Here is a 22,497-nt window from a genome sequence, read left to right as displayed (position 1 = left end):
ATCGGTTTATTTTTGATCAGAAGTGGGGAGGGAAGCAAGCGATCAAACAAGGTGGTGGTTGATATTTGTCACAGCTTGCTGGGGCGGAGTTCTGTGCCCTTTCCTCTTTCGAGTTTGCCAGGAGTGACTTTGTGAAACAAGTGGCGTGTTTCCTCTGAGCTTGCCTGGTGCCATTTCTTTGTCTTGCTATTTTTATTGGGGGGGAAGAGAGTGAGTGAGTGTGGAAGGAAGCAGACAGTTGATTCCTTGTTGTTGGAGGTTGATGCATTTCCTCTTATTTGTGTGTGTCTGTGTTCAGGTAATTATTTTGGTTTGTGTCTGTGTTGGGGGTCATTATTTTGGTGTCTGTGTTGGGATCATCATTTTGAGAGTGTGTCTGTCTTGGGGTCATTATTTTGATGTGTGTGTGTGTGTTGGGGTCATTATTTTGGTTTGTGTCTGTGTTGGGGGCCATTATTTTGGTGTCTGTGTTGGAGGGTCATTAATTTGGTGTGTGTGTTGGGGGTCATTATTTTGGTGTGTTGTGTGTGTGGGGGGTCATTATTTTGATGTGTTGTGTGTTGGGGGGGGTCATTATTTTGGTGTGTGTGTGGGGGGGGTCATTATTTTGGTGCATTGTGTGTTGGGAGTCATTATTTTGGTGTGTGCGTGGGGGGTCATTATTTTGGTGTGTGCGGGGGTCATTATTTTGGTGTCTGTGTTGCAGGGCCATTAATTTGGTGTGTGTGTTGGGGGTCATTATTTTGATGTGTTGTGTGTTGGGGGGTCATTATTTTGGTGTGTGCGTGGGGGGTCATTATTTTGGTGTGTGTGGGGGGGGTCATTATTTTGGTGTGTGTGTGTTGGAAGTCATTATTTTGGTGTGTGTGGGGGGGTCATTATTTTGGTGTGTGCGTGGGGGGTCATTATTTTGGTGTGTGTGTGTGTGTTGGGGGTCATTATTTTGGTGTGTGTGTGTGTGTTGGGAGTCATCATTTTGATGTGCATGTTGGGGTCATCATTTTGAGTGTGTGTCTGTGTTGTGGGGTCTTAATTTTGATGTGTTTGTATTGGGGTCATTATTGTGATGTGTGTGTTGGAGGGTGATTATTTTTGGTGTGTGTGTTGGAGGGTGATTATTTTTGGTGTGTGTGTATGTGTATATATAAATATATAAAGTGTGAGCCATCCAGCCCATGGGAGTGAATGAAAGGGCAGAGTGAATCAGCCTGCTGTGTGTATGTGTGAGTGTGTGTATATAATACATTGACTGAGGGGTCGCTGTCTGTCCCTCCTCCAGCTCCAGCTTGTCAATCAGAGGGAGCAGTAAGCAGGCAGCAGCAGCATGGCGAAGTGGAAGGGAGCAGGCTCCGGGAGCCCGGGACACCAACAACCGCCACGGTGGAGCCTCAGCCCTTCAGTCGGGCGCCGAGGGCCAGTCGTAGGATTCCTTCATCTATTTATTATGGCCTGTTCCCACATAGCGGAAGGGACGACAGAAGGTGAGTTAAAGGCGCGGGGAGAAGAAAAATATAATTAATTAACCTTCACCAACACCCCCACCCCCCCCAAAAAAAGCTTTTTAATCAATAATTTAATGAGGTGGGGGAAAAAATATTTTCTGATTGAGTTTTTGAGGGAAATCTGACTGGAAAACCCCCCCCCCCCCAAAAATGTAGTTTTCCCCTCACCACCACCACCTCTTTCTGTCAAATTCAGCCCCAAAACAAAGTAAATGGTTGAAAGAGGATTTAAAATCTCCTTTTTGTAATGAAAGGGGGAAGGCTGTGGGGTTGGGGAGAGGGAGGCTCAGGTGTTAGGGGGTATTTTTTTGGGGGGTGTGGAAGGCCGCCTGGTGCTCGCAGTCGGCCGCCCCTCATCCCGACACCAGCCCCAGGCTTCACTCGGCCTAGAAGGGGAGAGAAGGACAGCAGCCAGAGGGCCAGATACAGCCTAGTGAGGTGTGTGTGTGTGTGTGTGTGAGAGAGAGAGGGTGAGGGGGATTCAGCATAGATTTGTTACCACCACCCCCCCCCCCCCCTTTACTGGATTGTAGATTTTTCTAATGCTGCCTTTATTTGCAAACAAAAAAAAATAAAATCCCCTCAATAATGCACCCACATTAAATATAGTCTGGCTGAGAACCAAGTTGTGGAAAATCGGAAGTATTTAATTTGCCCATTCTCTTGAAAACCTGTGAGGCCTCCCCTCTCCTTTTTTTTTAAAAAAAGAAATATATGTTAAAGCAGTCCTAGAATGCAAAAAGACATGATTTTGTATCCTGTCAAAGTGGTTTAGAAAGTTGTTCTTGCACGTTTCTCCCCCCACCCCATTTGAGACTTGCCACATTTCCCCCAACCCCCATTTGAGATTTGACACCTGAGTATTTCTAATGAGTTGCCAGTCAGAGCTTAATTTTGGAACCACTGTATAGTTTTGTCGTCATTCATTGATGTGACATGGATGGAAAGGACGAATTGAAGACTGTGTGTGAAAGGGGAAATGGGGATGGTGTCTGTATATTTATTTTAAAATGCTCTTGTGCTGTATGGTGCCATTTTATATTTGCTGTGTTTCCTTCCTGTGTGGATGTAGTTGGTGCTGGAGCTTGCTAAAATATAATAGGAAGTACTGTGGTAAGCGTAGTAAGTTCTAGTAAATTTTACACCATTGAATCAACTGGCAAAATTAGTAAACTTCTAGTTTATACTAGGATCGCTCACATTGATCAATAATTGGTAGGTAATTGTCAAGCTGAGTTGAAGCTTTGGGAACTAAAGGATTTTGGGTGTTGACTTAAGTGTGTGTGGGGGGGGGGTGCTGCTGCTTTTATCAGGCACCAACTTCTGCATTTTTTTTGTTTTAAAGTAAAAATGGTACATTTCTTTGAAATTGGTCAAATTAATTTTTGAGCTTTCACTTAGCTAGCAGTTAAAATATGATAGTGGAATCTTGTCACAATAGGTGTAAGTACAGACAGATGAAAAACAGTTTACCAACACTTTTTTGACAAATTAGTTCAGGGGGGAGGATGTTGTTTATACATCAGGAAGTTGTTTGATCATTATCAGATTCTCTCATTTGTCATACAAGAGTTAAATGCTATATTTTGGAAGCTTGTCACCTGGGATGTTTTCCCAATCAGACTGAAAGTTACATTTCTTAAAATTTTGAGGACATTGTTTAAGAAGTGAGTTATGTTCTGAGGTGCTTGGCACTTATCTGCTTGTGTGCATACCAAGTGTCACTCTTTTGCTAGTGGTTTAAGATAGGAATACTTGAAATTTCAGGTTGGATTGTCAAGACTTTCTGGACTGGAGCAGATTTTTAGACACTCTGGCAGTCAGTAATTTGCAGCAACAATTTGCATTTGAATAGGAACATTTAAAATATAAAGTACCGACCTATTTTATGTTACAGGCAGACCAAGCAATAGGGGATTTGGGAAGGAAGTGTTTGAAGATGTCTGTACAAGTTGGAGATGGGGGGAGGGAGGGAGAGAGAGAGAACTCCAATTGGGACTGTTTTGAAGCAATACCTGGAAGGGAGGAATGCATCTAACCTCCTGAAACTCACTCCAATGGGACATGAATAGAGAAACTAGAGATGGTTAAGTTGTAAGGTGAGAGTGGATCTTGAAGGGATTTCAAGCCAATCGCCTTGTGCTCCGTACATTTGGGAGCCTGGGTAGCACAGTGGTTCGCGCTGCTGCCTCACAGCACCAGGGACCTGGGTTCGATTTCCGGCTTGGGTCACTGTCTGTGCGGAGTCTGCACGTTCTCCCCGTGTCTGTGTGGGTTTCCTCCGGGTGCTCCAGTTTCGTCCCACAGTCTGAAAGATGTGTTGGTTAGGTGCACTGGCCAAGCTAAATTCTCCCTCCGTGTACCCGAACAGGTGCCGGAGTGTGGTGACTAGGAGATTTTCACAGTAACTTCATTGCAGTGCTGATATAAGCCTACTTGTGACACTAATAAACTTTAACCTTGGTGTAGCTTAGCAAATACTGGGGTGTTAGATTAATAAGATTGTTTTCAAGAGGATTTTTGAGTGGTGCTTTGTTCTGTATCCCAAAATACTTCAGCCCCTTAGTCACCCTAAGTGATATTTAAAATTTGTGCATAGCAAGATCCCACAAACAGCAATTAATAATCTGGTATTGGTTCAGGGATGCATCTTTGCCTGGCACTGGCACAATTTCCCTGCTCTGTGAATAGAGCTTGGGATCTTTTATGGTCATCTGAACAAACCTGGGGCTTCAACATTCAAATTGAATATTGGCACCTTCCAACAATGCAGCACTCCTTTGACACTGGACTGAATTTTGAAGTGGAGATGCCGGCGTTAGACTGGGGTGAACACAGTAAGAGTTTTAACAACACCAGGTTAAAGTCCAACAGGTTAAAGTCCAACAGGTTTATTTGGTAGCAAATGCCATTTAGCTTTCGGAACGCTGCTCCTTCGTCAGATGGAGTGGTGACAAAGGAGCAGCGTTCCGAAAGCTAGTGGCTTTTGCTACCAAATAAACCTGTTGGACTTTAACCTGGTGTTGTCAAAACTCTTACTCTGAATTTTGAACCCAGGACTTGCTATAGTTCTGGAGTGGGTTTTGAATGTCTAAGTTGGGCGAGTATGCGGTCAGTGGCAGGATGCAGATGGTAGAATTTTTGGCAAGCTGGAATTTGCATACAGGAGAACTTGGAAGAGCATTCGAGAAGTCTTGATATAACATGGAGTGAAGGTGAAAAATGCTGTCAAAGGATATACTGGTTTGTAGAAAGATAGAAGTGGAATTTTGGAGTACAGCTTGAGAATATGATCAACTTGGGTTTGGCACTGGCTGCTTCAGCTTTTGTGAGCACCAAGGAAGAGAATAAGGTTTTGATAAGACCTGAATGTGATGACTTTAGTTTTGTGGAGCTTGGTTAGCTCAGTTGGCAAGATGGCTAGAGTGTGATAATGAAAGAGGCCAGTATCACAGGTTCAATCCCTGTATTGGCTATGGAGGCCTGCCTCCTTTTCTTGTCATTGGTGTGGAGTAGTGCACCTCAAGCTATACAACCATTTGTGTGTGTCTCTCTCTCTCTCTCTTGAAGAAATGTTTATGGTCCTTCATGGACTACAGCGAATTACCTACTGGTTTTAAACAGTGTTCAATTACATTAAGTTCCAGCTTTAAACAAGGTGCCTGTCAAGTTACTATGGTGGAGAGAGTAAAGTTGGGTGATGTACGAGTGTCGATTTCTAGTTGCATACAAATGTACCAAAGGGTGTATTAATGGGGCTTAAGTGAGTTTTATTCCCTAATTATTTTGTGAATTGGATTCAAGTAGACTTTTGAGTACATCTGATTTCCCTAATTTTGCTACGTGTATTGCTAATGAGATGGAAATTCTAAACAAGATTTTGTATAATTGGCTGTCTTGGCTAATTGTTTTGCAACATGAACCAATTCTGGATGCATTGGGATAGTTAAATGGAGTCTAAACCTGTCTCTCCATTCCAGTTGCTCCCAGCTCTCTCGCCTAAACAAATACTTTGTGTCTGTCTTCACGGAGGAAGATACAAAGTCAGAGATACTCGAGAACCAAGGGACTAGTGAGACTGAAAGAAATTAGTTAAAAAGATAATACTAGAGAATTAATGCCAGTTAAGTTGGTAAATCCCCTGGACCCAGTCCAGTGTTGAAAGAGGTGGATGTGTTGGTGGACGTCATCATCCGAAATTCAAACCAAGATTCTGGGATGGTGCCCACAGATTTGAAGGTAGCAAATATAACCTCACTTATTGTAGGGAGGGAGAGGTAAAATGGAGAACTATAGACCTGTTAGCCTGACACCAATAGTAAGCAAATTGCTAGAATCTATAATAAAGGCTGTGATAACAAAATAGGTAGGATGATTGGACAGTCAACATAGATTTGTGAAAGGGAATGTTTGACAAACTTGTTGGACTTTTTTGAGGATATTAATAGCAGGATAGATGGGGGAAAACCAGTGGATGTGGTGTATTTGGGTTTTCAGAAGGTTTTTTTTAAATGGGTGTCGCTGGTGAGGCCAACAGGCTTGGGTCACTGTCTGTGTGGGGTTTGCACATTCTCCTGGTGTCTGCGTGGGTTTCCTCCGGGTGCTCCGGTTTCCTCCCACGTGAAAGATGTGCTGGTTATTTATTGCCCATCCCTAATTGTCCTTGAGAAGGTGGTGATGATCTGCCTCCTTGAACCGTAGTAGTCCCTGTGGTGTAGGTACACTCTCAGTACTGTTAGGGAAGTTGTTCCAGGATTTTGACCCAGCGACAGTGAATATGCAAGTCGGATAGTGTGTGGCTGAGAGGGGAATTTCCAGATGGTGGTGTTTCTATTTGTCTGCTGACCTTGTCTGTCTTGGTGATAGTGGTCATGGGTTTGGATGATGCTGCTTAAGGAAACTTGGTGAGTTCCTGCAGTACATCTTGTAGATGGTACACACGGCTGCCAACTGTGAAGGGAGTGAATGGATGTGGTGCCAATCAAGCAGGCTGCTTTGTCCTAGATGGTGATGGGCTTCTTGTGTTGTTGGAGCTTCACTCTTCCAGGTAAGTTCTGTTCCATTTCTGGTCAATGGTGACTCCCAGGATGTTGATCATGGGGGATTCTGCGATACTAATGCCATTAAATGCCAAGGGGCGGTGAATAGATTCTCTCTTGTTGGAGATGGTCATTACCTGGCATTTGCAAGGTGCAAATGTTATTTGCCACTTGTCAGCCCAAGTGTAGGTATTGTCCAGGTCTTGCTCTCTCACAGGACAAAGAATAAATATTCTTGGGTTGGCAGGATGTCATTGGTAGGGTAGTGCAAGGATCAGTGTTTGGGCCCCAGGTCTTTACATCTATATCAATGATTTAGATGTGGGCTCCAAATGTAACATTTTCAAGTTGACTGATGACACGAGATGAGGAAGGTACATAAAGTTTCCAAGGGGATTTGGGTTAAGTGACTGGGTACATGGTAGATGGAATCTAATGTGGGGAAAATGTGAAGTTATCTATCTTGGTTGAAAAACAGAAATGTAGAGTATAGTGAGAGATTGGGAAGTATTAACGACCAAAGGGACCTTGGTGTCCTTGTTTATGAGCCACTGAGAGCTAACATGCAGGTGCAGCAGATAGTATGCGGGTCCTTATTGCAAGAGGATTTGAGTACAGGAGTAAAACTCTTGCTGCAATTGTATAAAGCCTTGGTGAGATTGCACCTGGAGTATTGTCTACAGTTCTGGGCTCTTTGCCTAAGGAGGGATATAGTTGCCATAGAGGGCCTATAACAAAGTGGGATTATTCTAATAAGAGAGATTGAGGAGTCTGTGCCTCTAATCTTTAGAGTTTAGAAGAATGAGAGGCAATCTTATTGCAACATATAAAGTTCTTCAGAGGGCTTGATAGAGTAGGTGTAGGAAGGGTGTTTCCCCTGGCTGGGAGGGTCTGATACAGTCTCAGAATAAGAAGTAGACCATTAAGGATTGAGATGAGTTTCTTCAGAGGATGGTGAATCATTTGAATTCTCTACCCTAGTAGGCTACGGAGGCTCAATTATTGTGTATGTTCAAGACAGATCAATAGATTTCCAGTTATTAAAGACATCAAGGGATATGGGGATAGAATATCAGCTATAACCGAGATGAATGGCAGAGTAGGCTTGAGGGGCCAAATGGCCTTCTCCACCTATTTGCTTTGTTCCCAAGAGCCTGCTTCAAATTATTTTTCCCATGCTTGCTACATTTAGTCAGCTGTGGTTTAGTTGGTAGCACTCAGCTTTGTGTCTGAGGTTGTGGGGTAAGTCCCATTCCAGACATCTGAGTGCACAAATCAAGGCTGAACACTTCAGGACAGTATAGGGGGAGGGCTGACCTATTGTCCTTTGGATGAGTTGTTGAACTGAGACCTTGCCTGCTCTCTTGGGTGCACCTAAAAGGTCCCACTATTTTGGAGAGGTTCAGGGGAGATTTTCCCAGTGGCCTCGTCAATCGTTGTCACAAAAATAGATTATCAATGTTAATCACCTTGATGTTGGTGGAAGCTTGCTGTGCACAAAACCGGCTGTTTTATTTAGAAAAAGTGATCAGGTCTGGCAGCATCTGTGGGAGAGGAACTGGATTGAAAGTCCAATATATTGAACTCTATGTTAATCCTGTTCCTCTCTCCACAGATGCTGTCAGACCTGCTGAGTTTTTCCAGCACACTTTTTTTTCCAGATGTCCAGCTTCTGCAGTATTTTGCTTTAATGTGGCTGTTTCATTTCTTGTGTTATACAGTGATGGCACTTCAAAGGTAATTAGTTGGCTGTCTTTGCTTTGAGATGCTCTGAAGTTGTAAAGGATGCTTTAGAGATGCAAGTTTTTCTTGTAGCATTTACTGCACGTGCAAACGCATTTTCAGACTGCTGTTTCCTAGTATCAGTATGACTTGTTTCAGACAACAGTGACTCGTTTTGCTGTAAAGTTCATCACACGTATATCCTTGCATTAGTAAGTAGACAGATTTGTTGGTTCTGGGGGAATTGAAAAGTGGAAATGAAAATCATTTTTTTAAGCAAATGTGTTTTTTTTAAAAAAGTGTTTGATGAAAGTATAAACTGAGCAAGCGACAGTGGGAAAAATACAATAAATGCATTTGACACTTTAAATTTTAAAGTGGGGGCTCGAAGAAAAACACAAACGTAGAAAGGAAAATTTGAAGATTAACTTTATGACAATATGAAGGATACACAGGAGCTTTTAATATCATTATTTCTGTCACTCCATGTAATGTCAAAATACTACGGCTGAAAGGTGGTACATGAGACAGAAACTTCCAGATTTTCTTGGAATCCCTGAAAAATGCAGGGAGTCTGAAGTATAACATCAGGAAGTTTGATCACTTTCAGCCTCGGAGCTTTGCTACAGAAGGAAAATGATTGGGGAACTTAACCAAGGCCCCCTTTTTGTGGATTTGAACCTTGTTGCAATGATATCAGACATCTATCTTATTGCAAGTTGATGTTGCAACTAGTTGGTTTTTATTGAATGTGGAATCTGGAATATAAAACTGGAATGTTCGGTTCTACAGTTAAAGTAAGACGGCTAGTTGCTTAAATGCTCTTGTAAAGTACTGAGCCAAATTAAACCTTAAAAGAATAGCTTACAGATTTTCTTGGAATCCCTGAAAAATGCAGGGAGCCTGAAGTATAACATCAGGAAGTTTGACCACTTTCAGCCTCTTGTGAGCTATTTATATCAATCAGTGCAAGTATATTTACAAAGAAAAGATAAATGCAAATTCTGGCCATCTGAAATAATAACAGACCACAGATGAAAAATAAACGGGGTATGTTATTTTAACATTCAAGAGCAGCTTGCATCGTTAGTATGGAAAAAATGTAGAGATGGTGAAGGGATTTGGAAATCAATATTTCAAATTCAATACATTGAAGAGCATGGAGCCAATGTAGATTAGTGAGGAGATTGGCCTCGTGAGACCTGGAATAGGATACAGGCAGAGTATCAGCAGCAAGCTGTTCAGCCCCTCCACCCTCTTTCTGACATTTTAAGTTGGAACTTTGCTGAACTGTGCCTCAACTCCACTGACCCACTTTTGACAAAAGTTTCTTAATATCCTTATCTAACAAAAATGTATTTTTAAATATTCAATCGATGTAGTATCCACCATCTTGCAGAGTTAAATTTTAGATTTTCACTGTTCTTTCCATCAGAACTTCCTGATTTCACTCCTTGGTGACCTAGCACGCATTTTATGTGCCCCATTAGAGGAAATGTTTCCCTGTATCTTTTTTTTAAAAAATCATTTTAAATTATCCCTCGGCCATCTAAATGCAGCCTCTCCTAATTTAAACCTTTAAGCACATATATTTCTCCAGTGAATTTGTTCAAATGTGGTGAAAGATGCACCTATATTTGGCAAATGATATTTCAATTGAAGTGTTATTATTGTTATGCATAGGGAGGGATTAACTGCAGGATGCAGTTACATAATACAGAGAACAGGATTAAAGCCAGTGGAGAAAGAGAAATATCTGCATGTTTTGCAGTATCATTCTCTTCATGATCAATGCTGTGAAGCTAAAGAAAGTAAACCTGATTCCATGACGTGCTCTTGGGGCGATTCAGTTGCATTATTTTTTCACTATACAAGATCTTTGTTAGGCCTCAGTCAGAATGCTCTGTTTAGTTTTAATCTCAGATATAGAAACTCTGGAAAAAGTACAGGGGAAGACCGTAAGATTGCTCCTGAGATTTTAAACGCAACAGGGTCTGTATACTTGAGTGTAGTTTTGGCAATTTTAATCATATTTATGGAAGTAATAGGGTTCGATTGCAATTGATTCTCAAATAACACTTCAACTGCCTAGACCTAGGAGTCACACTTGTTACAACAGCAGAACTAGCTTGAACATAAACTGGTTAATGCCCCAGAGAATAGTGAACATGTGGAACAGGCTGCAGGCTCAAACCCTGATGCACCATATCTTAGCTAGAGGACTCTCTCCAAATCTTTCTGACAAAGTTGATCATAACTGGCACAAAAGAGAGCCAGTCCCAGAATCGAGTGTCATCAGAATCTATGTCAATCAGTAGGGATTGCTGAGTGGTCAAGGCAAATTTTGTGGAAGAGGTTGAGGCTTGGGGTGGGGAAAGGAAGTGATGGGGGATGGGAGAGGAACTGAGTGAATTCGAGCTAGAATAAGTTGGTGCCTGGAGGAGGAGGTCAGAAACTGGTGCGGTTGGGAGAAGGGCAAGAATTTTAGCAGTTTTTAAAAATGGGGTTGAAGTCTTTGAACAGATTTGAACAGTGCTACAGGTTCTGTGCATCTTTAATCCTGTTTTTTGTAAGCATTTAGTTTGGCTAAACTCTACTGGAGTCTGGGATAGGTGTGAAAATGATCTATTATCTTGTATTTCACAAATATTGAGACTTTACTCAAATTAAAAGTGAGCTGGCATTGTTTCTCTATATTGGGTTAGGTTTGAATGCTGTATGATGAGAGTTCAGAATAATGGACATCCCCATATTTCAATCTTTTCACAGAACTTTGAAATATTGCAAATTATTTTAAATGCAAGAATCATTAAAAGTTTAAGACCAGATTATTGTAATGCTGTGCTGCAGATGATCAACTTTGGGTAAAATCTGAAGGCATTGTAAATGTTCAGTGGGTTGTTTGCTTGAGCAGTTTAGGTCTTGCTGCTGTTAATGTTGTTGGATTACATATTAATTACATGATTGAACTGATAGTATACAGGAAGTATTTGAGGATCCAACTGACGTGGGTAGCTGAGCAATTTAATGAGGTGGAATTGTTGTAGAAAATGTATTAATGTTGCAAATTGCACTTGTAGCACCCATTTTTTTTTTCTAGTTGTAGAAAAACATCTCAGAATCAGGAGAATATTCAGACAATAATGGGCTCTGCATTCGTTCGTGAATGAATTGAGTGTACTGCAAAGGAATGTGGAGGGGGCAATGATTGTGATGAGCAGGATGGAAAGGAGATTAGCCACCAGCTGGAGCCCTGGGGGAAAAATGATTAGCAAGACAGCAGGATGGGGAACTGAGGTCGGTGCTCGTATTGAAACAATACTAACTGGTGCATGGGTGAGGCCCTTGTTGGAGAGAGACAGAGGGCTCATTGGAGGGGAATTCAAGCTTGGAATGTCAGTAGGAAAATAGGAGAAATAACAGTCGGACTTGGACACAAATAGTGGAGAGATGAAAGGTTGTATGACCCTATGAGAGGGAGCTAAGATAAAAAGAGAAGTAATGGGCTCTGATTCAGTGGCAGCTGAGATATGGATACAGCCTGTGGACACACTTTGTGCTCGCAAACAGAAGTTATCAAGATTTAAGTCAGAGGTGATAAGATTTTCAGTGTGACTTCCTGTCAGCCTTTGGGTGTCTATGTTGGAAACTATAAGCAAAGGCGGTTAATGTAGTGTTTGTCCTGTAGCTTTTCATTTATATAAACTTGTAATCTTGAAGTGGTATTAAATTTTGCTGATTTTCAGTTTTTCGAAGAAAGCTTGTAAGCGAAACGCCAACTTACTGCAAGTTCAATAAAATGGCACAACTGACATTTCCTCACCAGAAATTGGAAACTAATTGTGTTGGAAATCGTACTACATTATTTCTGGGTAACGTACATGAACTGTTAAAAGATCCAGAGGATTTGAAATGCCTTTGCCTTAGCTTTGATTCTGAGCACCTGTTTAAACCAGTGAAGGATTTAATGGAAATGGTGTAAAAGGAATACATAGCTGTCTTGGGTCTGCAAGGCATACAAGACATTTTATTTTTTGTTAATCTGCTGAAGAAAATTTGACTATACAGGGCACGAGTCCGTGTCCGAGTAGGTGTTCTGTTTTAAAACAATTTGTATTGGTTCCTGTTCATTACTAGACTTGATGAAACTTCTAATTTGACTTGTACTATTTGGATTATGGAAGAAAAGAACGTTTCTTTAAAAGGACTTGCGTTTATATCACACCTTTCACTACCTAATATCTTCAAGCATTTTTGAGGTGTGTCACTGTTTCCTTTTGGGAACAGGACAACCAACTTACATACAGAATGTTTTTGTGTTGCTGGGAGGCAATGTTCTAGTGCTATTATCACTACACTATTAATCCAGAAACTCAGCTAGTGTGCTGAGGACCCAGGTTCGAATTCTGGATGGAGGAATTTGAATTCAATTTTTTAAAAATCTGGAAATTAAGAATCTAAGAAACCATTGTCAATTGTCGGAAAAACTCATCTGGTTCACTCATGTCCTTTAGGGAAGGAAATTTGCTGTCCTTAACTGCTCTGGCCTACATGTGACTCCAGAGCCACAGCAATGTGATTGACTCTCGACTGCCCTCCGAAATGGTCTAGCAAGCCACTCAGTTCAAGGGCAACTAGGGATGGGCATAAATGCTGGCCAGCCAGCGACGCCCATGTTCCACAAATGTTGACATTGACCAGGACACTGGAATAACTTTTCTGCATTTCACATTGACATGAGGGCAGGTGGGTTGGTTTAACATCTTGTCCCAAAGATGGCAGCTCAAACAATGCTCCCTGGTGGTCAGCAGAAATCTGGACTGTCCTTGAACCCAAGACATTTTTTTGATTCAGAGGAGAGTCCTGTTGACTGAACTATGGCTGGCAAATGAATCGGAACCATAAAGTTTACCTTTGTCACAGTCTGGAGATGTCATTTATGATATGAGAGCTGTTTTGTTACCATGGCAGGTGCATGGAACCCCTGGGCAAATGGGCATGGATTTGAGGTGATAACACACTCGAGGACTTTGGGGATGAAATTGAGGTTGGAGAACAGTAGTAGTTAGCAAGGCTAGAGGGGTGGGTGTTGCTTGATTTTTTTATTTATTTGCAAAGGGTGATGGCTACAGATTTAATAGAGGGAGGGATAGTACCTGAAAGGAGAGAAGTGTTAACAAGAAAGTTGGGTAGTAAGCAGTTTAATCAGGAGGCAGGTTTCATTGACAAAAAGAGCTCCAAGGCTATAAGGGGAGAGGGAAACAAAACATGCAGATTCAGGAGAAAAAATGTAGGTTATTTGACCCAGCCAGGGAGGAATGTGGCAGAGATACCCGATTGGATGGTATTGATCTTGGTGGCAAAGAGCGTGAACCCCTCAAACTTGATCTTTTAAGGTTGGGAGTCAAGGAAAATAGGAGCAGGGTTGAAGATGGGTTATAGTAGAGAAAAGGAGGAATCATCTTGGTACCGTCCAGGATCCAGAAAGATCCTGGAATAGAATCCTAGAATAATCAGCAGTTTTAGAAGGTGAGAGCAAGATCCAATTTAATGCTTTGTAGTCTAACTTGATCTGACAGTGGATGGCTGAACCAGTTGCCTGCCATATATTTTTCAAGTCTCTCCCTACCATTTGAGGAACTGGGGATGAGAGGTGCCCCAAGGAAGTGTTCTGGGTGAGAGTGTAATGGTTTCATTGGGGACTATGGCATCAAAGGTGGCAGTTGAGCAAATTGGCTGCAGAAACGTTGTTGTAAAGGGAGAGTCGAAGATTAGACAGTTGGGATTTTAAAAGTGCAGTTCCAAGTGAATTGAATGCTGTATCCAGCCACTAATGCAGAAGAAAGTAGGGTTAGAGTGTGAATGGAGGTGGTGGGAGAGAATGTTGGTGGAGAGTAATACAAGATAGTGATCAGAAGTGGCATTGTGTGATTTGATACAATTGGACTGGCGAGGTGGCTGTGAATATGGGTTGGACAATTTGCATGGGGGAGAGATTAGGGAGGATAAGAGGGCAGTGGACTGAGGCCAGCATGATCAGCTGAGGTGGGCTTTATTTTATACTAAGTGATTACATTCTAGGAGGCTGAGGGAAGGAAGCAGTGAAGATATCTTGGTGAGATTATTTTTATACTTGTGGTCAACAGAAAACAGTGAGGCAAGAAGGGTTGACCAGTGTTTTGAAGGGGAGGGGGGGGGGTGATCTGGTGAGAAGTGGCACACTGCCATTGCATTGGTCTTGATGGAACAAAAACTACACTGCCACGGACTCTTCTGAAATAGGTTGTATCCTTTTAGGGTGCTCAGACACCCTTATTTCTGTTTATGAAGCACTGAAGACGGCTACTGTTGGAAAAACTCCCATTTTAAAGTTTTTGGAAAAATGATTTTCTTGTCCATCGGGCTCAGTAACCTGGCATGAACGTGTTGGGCTGAATACTCTCCTTCTGTGCAATGCGGTTCTCAATTTATTTTGGCATTTCAGCAACATCAGTATAAAAGTAGCTGTAGTTTGTCCACTGGTTGACTGCAGACTGTGTTCTCCACCACGTGGATGTTTTCTGTCTGTCCCCTTACCTAATGGATGATTTGTGATCATAAGCTAGTCACGTATGGAAAATGCTGGCTTAATTCCCTGTTCCCTCACTTGTGTTTATACACCAATCGGTATGTTGCTCGAGTTCCCTGCTAGCATACCTATTGAGTAGTTTCATGAATTATTTTTGATCCTTGGCTGGAAAGAGTGCAGAGGAGATTTACCAGGATGCTGCCTGGTTTGGAGGGTAGGTCATATGAGGAAAGGTTGAGGGAGCTAGGGCTGTTCTCTCTGGAGCGGAGGAGGCTGAGGGGAGACTTAATAGAGGTGTATAAAATGATGAAGGGGATAGATAGAGTGAACGTTCAAAGACTATTTCCTCGGGTGGATGGAGCTATTACAAGGGGGCATAACTATAGGGTTCGTGGTGGGAGATACAGGACGGATATCAGAGGTAGGTTCTTTACGCAGAGAGTGGTTGGGGTGTGGAATGGACTGCCTGCAGTGATGGTGGAGTCAGACACTTTAGAAACATTTAAGCGGTTATTGGATAGGCACATGGAGCACACCAGGATGATAGGGAGTGGGACAGCTTGATCTTGGTTTCAGATAAAGCTCGGCACAACATCGTGGGCCGAAGGGCCTGTTCTGTGCTGTACTGTTCTATGTTCTATGTAAAACAGTTTTTTTTAAGTTGCTCTGAAAATGAACTCTAGCCAAAGCTTTTTAAAGCACGAGACATGATTGATTTTTTTTTTCAATTGAAGATGCATTTAGCAAAAGCTGATCAGATAGATACAGTCTGCCTTTGGGCTCTTCATATCTACAAGTTATTCTTCCCTTTACATCAATAGTTGAAAATGATATTTGTGCATTGAAGAGAGATCCAGATGATTCTAGGTCTCAAAAGTAATGAGGAGTTTAAGTGTTTTAACTCCTGATTGCAGGTATCGAGATGTGTGATGATGGGGATGCAAACCAGCCATTTGACTTGCTTTGTGAACATTAATTTTAAGATGCCGCAAATTTTAAAAAAAACCTTTGGGTTTAGTGGAATAATGGAACAAGTCTTCAGTGAAACCAGATAAAGCTATTGACTACCTTGTTTTTAAAAATGAATTAATTGAACATTTGGAGTTGACGGATGTGATGGGAATAGGTGTAGACTGAGACAGCGAGCTGGAGTCATGGCACACACACTGCTCTAATGTGGTGGAATTTATATTGTGGGTACAGTCGAGGTGGACAGAATCCTGCTTGATAATCTTGGGATTAAGCATCGGAAAGTGCCTATCTGGATTTGGTGGGTTAGAGTTTATGGTTGTGAATATAATTCCTGTGTTTTAGAGGCATCACATTTAACACTTTAATTTCAAAACTAAATGTAAAAAAAATGGAAACATTTAGTTGAGCAATTGGTGAACAACCTGGCACTTCAAAGGGTAATTTAAACCTATGTTTACTTCATTAGATTAGGATTGGAAGTGAGAAAATTTAAAACGAATGGATGGCCCGTCTTTTGACCTTTTGGTAAGGCTCTGTAGTTGTCATTTAAGGGATTTTGATTATTTATGTAGTCCTCCGGTCAAAGAAGCTAAAACCACCTTTCTAAGTAAGGGAGTTTCTTGGTAGAACCAATGTATCTAGAGAAGGCCCTTAACTCCCTTTAGAGAGAGAAATTAGTCATGTACACTCAGAATCAAAAGGTGTTGTTTTGAAGGTAAAAGGGAATTGATTTAGGGGAGAGAGGGAAGGAGAGGGAAGGTCCAGTTGTAGAAGACAAAATGAATTAATCCAAGATCTCATAACGTATGGATTAAGGAAGGAAAAGAGGGACTGGGTTTATGCTACAAATCTTGACAAACTATGGTGGTGCTGGTAGTCCTTGTTGCTCTTTTGTATACAGTAAAGGTGGAATGTAGTGGCATTTTTTTTCAATGGGTGTTTGAATTTCTCAGTCTCTGCAGGGCTTGTAACATGATGGGCCTTTAGGGATAGGTAGGCTTTGTGCAAAATTATCTTATTTCAATAGTTTACATTCCTAAACATTACTGAAAGACAGAGTGCCAAAATTGCTAGTCGTTTCTCAATTGCTACGATCAAGAATTTTCTAGTTAAACTATGTTTTTGAATGGATTACTGATATTCCCTCCTGTTTAATTTTCAGGTTTTTTGTATGCCGCACTTAATCAGCATTGGGCTCAAAGTCACCGTACCTAATCATCAAAATTGTCATCACAGATTATGGTTAAAATTTAAGTTCTTATTGTGCACATGCCTTCTGTTTGTCAAACCTTTTAACAACCTTGGTGCAATCCAAATCACCATTTTGGAACTAATACTATAAGCTTCTGGTGTTATGAGGATGCAGCTGGTCCAACATAACAAAAACCTTTATTTGAGGGATGGGCCAGAAAAGCTACCCAGCCAGCGACACCCACATTCCATAAATTAAAAAATTCAGAAATATGAGGCTTGCATTTCTGCAGTAAGTATATAAATATAATTCAGGTTAAAGTTCGCAAGTACAGGATGCGTACCAAACCGTAAGTAAATAAAATTCAAGAAGAATCGGAGGAGGAGAGAGGAGACCATATAAAGGTCCGTTGACCTTGGGCGGGATTTTCCAATTTTCGGGGCGAGCGTGGCCGGAAAATCCCACTCTTCCATCAAAGTCAGAAAATTGTGGATTTGGGTCCTACTCCAGCACCTTGAGCAAAAGATCCAGGCTGCTGCTGCTCAGTGGAGTAGCAAGGGAGTGCCTGAACTACCTTTATTTGGAGGAGATGTTGAACCTAGGCCTGTCTGCCCCTCAGGTGCACATCAAATATCCCATGACGTAATTTTGGTGAAGAACAGGGGAGTCATCCCTGGTATCCTGTCCAATATTTATCCCTCACCAAATATTACCGCCTATTATCTGGTAATTATCACATTGCTACTCGTGAGCCCTTGCTGTGCTGATATGAGTGTTGTAAGACTGAAGAAGATTAGAGATGGGGAAGGGTCAGGATAGCGAGAGATTTGAAAACATGGATAAGAACTAAGTTATGACATTTTTTATCTGGGCGCCCATGTAAATCAGTGAGTACAGGTGTGATAAGCAATTCGGCACAAGTTAGGGCGCAGGCAACGGAGAACTTGTATTTATGTAATGCTCTTTACAGCCAATGATGGCAGCCAATTTGTGTGCAGTAAATTTCCACAAATAGCAATGTGAGTCTCTGATGGCAAAAGGGCATGTTAGTTGGGTGGTGAAAAAGGCATATGGGGACTCTTGCCTTTATCAATCGAGGCATAGATTACAAAAGCAGGGAAGTCATGTTGGAGTTGTATAGAACTTTGGCGAGGCTAGAGCACTGTGTGCAAATCTGGTTGCCACATTTATAGGAAGGGTGTAATTGGAGGGGGTGCAGAGGAGATTCACCAGGATGCTGCCTGGGATGGAACATTTTAAGATATGAAGAGAAGTTGAGTAGGCTTGGGTTGTTGTCATTGGAGCAGAGAAGACCGAGGGGCGACCTGATTGCGGTGTACAAGATTGAGGGTTGCGGACAGAGTAGATAAGGAGCATCTCTTTCCCCTTAGTTGAAGGGTCAGTTACAAGTTACAAGTGGACATGGGGTTCAAGGTGAGGGGCAGGAACTTTTGTGAAGAAAAACCTTTTTACCCAGAGGGTGGTGACGGTCTGGAATGCACTGGCTGGGTGGTAGAGGCGAGTTGACTCGCATCTTTTAAGAAGTACCTGGATGAGTTCTTGGCACATCATAACCTTCAGGGCTCTGGGCCAAGGGCTGGTGGGTGGGAGTTCAGGTGTTTCTTGCATGTCAGTGCAGACTCGATGGGCCGAAGGGCCTCTTCTGCATTGCATGATAATGACCAGGTAATCTGTGATGTTGATTAAGTATTGGCCAGGACCAATCTCCCGCTCCTCTTCAAAATAGTGCTGGCGATGGGAGCATCTGATTAATGTCTCTCCCAAGCGATAGTTCTTCGAAACCAAACGATAGCACCTCCAACCTGAATGACTGCTTTGTCTAAATTTTTATGCTCCAGTCCTGGAGTAGGGTGTGAACCTGCAACCTTATGACTTGGGTGTGATTGCTAGCAACTGAAACTGCAGAATGTTGGATCACAAAGTGTAGAGGGTCGAATGTGGGAGATGATCAGGAGTGTGTAAGAATAGTCAAGTCTGGAGGTAATGGGCAGACTCTGGTGTTGTTAAGAAGGTAGAAATTGGCAGTGTATATATGTGGTTGAAAGTTCAACTCTAGCTAAATAAGAGATTATGAACAATATTGTTCAGCACCTGGCAATTGCCAAGAACAGAAATGGTTTTGGTGGTGAGAGATTCTATGTTGGGGACCAAAGATAGTTTCTGTCTCCCGATACATAACTGGAGGCAGTTTCTGCTCATCATCCAGTATTGGGTCTGAAAGCAGTCTGATAATTTAACAACAGTGTCGGAGCTGAGATAGGTGGTGGTAAGGTAGACCTGGGTGTTATCAGCAGATATATGGAAGTTGATGCAGATTCTGGATGATGTCACCAAGGGACATCGTATAGATGAGAAAAAGGAGTTGTAGGGAGCCACCTGGGAATAGGATGAGCAGCCATTGATGGCAGTTCTCTGGCTGCGAGGTTGGATAGATAAGAATGGCACCAGGCGAGTGTATCGTACCCAGCTGAACAGCGATAAGAGGTGCATTGGAGGATGGTGTGATCAACCGTCAAAAGTTGCAGACAAGTTGAGGCATGACTAGGGATAATTTGCCTTCAAGCTGTTTTCGTACCATGGCAGGGGTGGAAACCTGATTTTGGGCAAATTCAGACATGAAGTTCTGGAAAAGATGGAAAAGAACTGCAGGACTAGGGCAGATTGTAGGGTATTGGGGTGAAAATCATGGCCCAGTGTGCTTGGGGGAAGGAAGTGACAGGGAGGCAGATACTCTTCATTATGGAGATGTAATCCAGGAGTTCCTTACACTTTTGGTACAGCGGTTCATTGATTCTAAGGCCCTGCTAAATAAAGTTGGTTGAAATTTAAATAACCAGTGCAATGGAACAATAGCTTGTCCTGTTATTCTGGTATAGGTTCAAGAATGAAAATTAAGATTAACCATTAATTCGGGTCCCTACCGAAAGGTAAGGGAGTCTAAAACTAGAGGGCATAGGTTTAAGGGGAGAGATACAAAAGTGTCCAGAGGGGAAATTTTTTCAGAGGGTGGTGAGTGTTTGGAACAAGCTGCCAGAGGTGGTAGTAGAGGCAGGTACAATTTTATCTTTTAAAAAGCATTTAGATAGTTACATGGGTAAGATGGGTATAGAGGGATATGGGCCAAATGCGGGCAATTGGGATTAGCTTAGGGGTTTTTAAAAAAAAAGGGCAGCATGGACAAGTTGGGCCGAAGGGCCTGTTTCAATGCTGTAAACCTCTATGACTCTTATCTGTAACCCAACTCCTGAAGGCAGCAGTATAAAGTGATTTTTTTTTTTAAACAGGCGTGATCTTTGGTTTCATAAATGGAGGCATATATAGGTCTTGGGCCCATTTATCCATGGCCCCAAAATCAGTAAGGACCCAAAAAAAGCTACGTTTGAACCTGTGACACTCCTTCCCCAGACACTGCTATACAATCCCACTCAGTCATCACTGCCTGTCATATCTTTATTAACAAAGGGTCGATTAGCTGGATTCCATTGGCCCCAAACACTCTTACTTCCCTTTTCCCCCTTTTAGTTTTACTGTTCATTTTTAAAATTTAAAAGATTGATTTCATGTAAAATGGTGGAGGGTGCTCCAGTACACTGTATCCATCTACCCCGCCTTCAAAAATATTCAGGGACCCGCCTCCACCGCCTTCTGAGGCAGATATTTCCAAAGTCGTGCAACCCTCGGAGGAAAGATTTCACCTCATCTGTTATGTAGACAATTTTGAAACCACCTTTTAAAATATGTTTGCAATGCTAAACCAATGTAATAAGCTATTCACAGGCCCCAGACTTGATGATAACTTGTACCACTGCGGTTGTTGGAACAGCACAAATTAAACCTGTTGATGGCAGTGTAACTGAAATATTGTGCAGCTCTTGTAATACAAAACAAAGCGCGAGCGGTATAGCTGGAAATTTTTGTGCTGACGTGATGCAATCTGCACACGTTTTAAAGTTAGAGGAAGCATTCGGTACTGGAGGATTTGCAGGTATCTAAGCATGGTGGTACCATGCAGAGTGGCATGACTTTCAGTAAACTGTCTTTTTGTGGTGGTTTGGCACAGTATGCGTTATTGTCTTGAGATGCAAATGGTGTGGCTGGAAAATGTGCTTATTGAGCACGCTCAGCTGATTGTCTAGGCTTGAGATTTGAATGTTTTAGCTATGCATCAGTAACTTTATTGGTTGCTAACAGTACTGATTAATACTTTGCTACAACTGAGATTCTGTTTTAAATTTTTTAAAGAGAGACTCGAGCGAATAATGGCTATTTGGAAAAGGTGTGTTTATGTCTGAGCATGAGTTACTTCCTCCAGACAGAGTAGGGAAAACAGATCCATGGTGGTTTATTTCAGCATTCCAAAGTATCTAGGTGAGCAGTTAAGCAAATTATAAACAATGCAAAGAGCTTGATTGACTGAAACAGCAGTAAATCTTTGGACAACAACGCAGATGAATGCTGGGGACACCTCGGCAGGTGAGATAGCATTTGTGGAGAAGAAAAAGTATGGTTAACTTACTTTATGACCCTTATAAGATTCCTTTCCATACCTTCAGTGTTTTATCTCTGACTCTTCCCTTTTTGTGTGACTTCTCGATCTTCACCTCTGGGAGGCATACTGTCTGCTGATATGTGCTACAAGCCCACTGATTTCTGTAGCTACCTCGATTATTTTAATTCCTCCCACTCTGCTTTGCAAAGGGATTCCATTCCCATCACCCAGTTTCTCCATTGTTGCATGTGCTCTGGCAATGGCAACTTAAAAGAAGAGCTTGTGAAATCTTGTCTGTTACACAGCTGATAGTTTCCCTCAACTAGTCTGGCTGCCATCTTTAATCATCCCAAAATCATGGTCCTCTTTCGAGCTTCTACACGAGTATTCCACTGCTATTTCCAGCATCATCCCATTCTCAAACATCTTCCCCACCCCACCTTCTAGAATTCAAAATAACAGTTTCCTCGGTCACCTTGGTTCTCTCCTCCATCATCTGTAACATGTTACCCTGGTTACCCTTCCATGCAAGCCTAGAATATGTCATTTCTGTACCTTTACCTCCTTCTATATCATTGTCAGCTGCCCCCAAATTTCCTGTGGGAGACAATGATTTGCTTGCTCATCCGCCAACCTGGAATTATATTTGCTGCTCTTAATGCAGCCCCTCTACATTGGGGAGGCCATTAGCTTTGTGGAACACCTCAGTCCAGCATTGTGACCCTAAGATTCTGTACATTTGCCACACATTCGCTTTTACTCTGATCTCTGTTCTTGGATGCCTATACTGTTCCATTGAAACTGAATGCAAAAAGTCACACCACATATTTGCTTTGCAGTCTTCTGGCTTTCAGATCTGAAGCTGTTAGAGACAATGTTAACCACAGGTCCTGTTTTCTTTCAGATTTTGCTTCGAATGTTGGATGTTTGTGCTGAAACGAGTGATTTGTAGCCAATTCAGTCTTTACTAAATTTTCCATGCCCCTCCCTTC

General features: G+C 42.1%; 1 protein-coding gene across 4 annotated transcripts in view; it reads left to right on the top strand.

Moving 5' to 3' along the window:
* The first annotated feature begins 214 nt into the window (after window positions 1-214).
* Window positions 215-22,497, top strand: part of tmem131 (transmembrane protein 131) — a 177,892-nt gene continuing 155,609 nt past the window's right edge. For 2 of the 4 annotated variants that reach the window (XM_078222384.1, XM_078222386.1), the window contains exons 1-2: window positions 215-298; window positions 1,280-1,481. In XM_078222384.1, coding sequence (XP_078078510.1) covers window positions 1,325-1,481 — 157 coding nt within the window. In that variant the 5' untranslated portion in view covers window positions 215-298; window positions 1,280-1,324. Of the gene's footprint in view, window positions 299-1,270; window positions 1,482-22,497 lie in introns of those variants that run through there. The other 2 variants (XM_078222385.1, XM_078222387.1) reach the window with 2 other exon arrangements.

This window comes from Mustelus asterias, chromosome 10 (genome assembly GCF_964213995.1).
Source record: "Mustelus asterias chromosome 10, sMusAst1.hap1.1, whole genome shotgun sequence".
In the NCBI taxonomy this organism is placed as follows: domain Eukaryota; kingdom Metazoa; phylum Chordata; class Chondrichthyes; order Carcharhiniformes; family Triakidae; genus Mustelus; species Mustelus asterias.
Note: the sequence above shows the minus strand (reverse complement) of the source record. Positions and strands in the feature narration are given on the sequence as shown.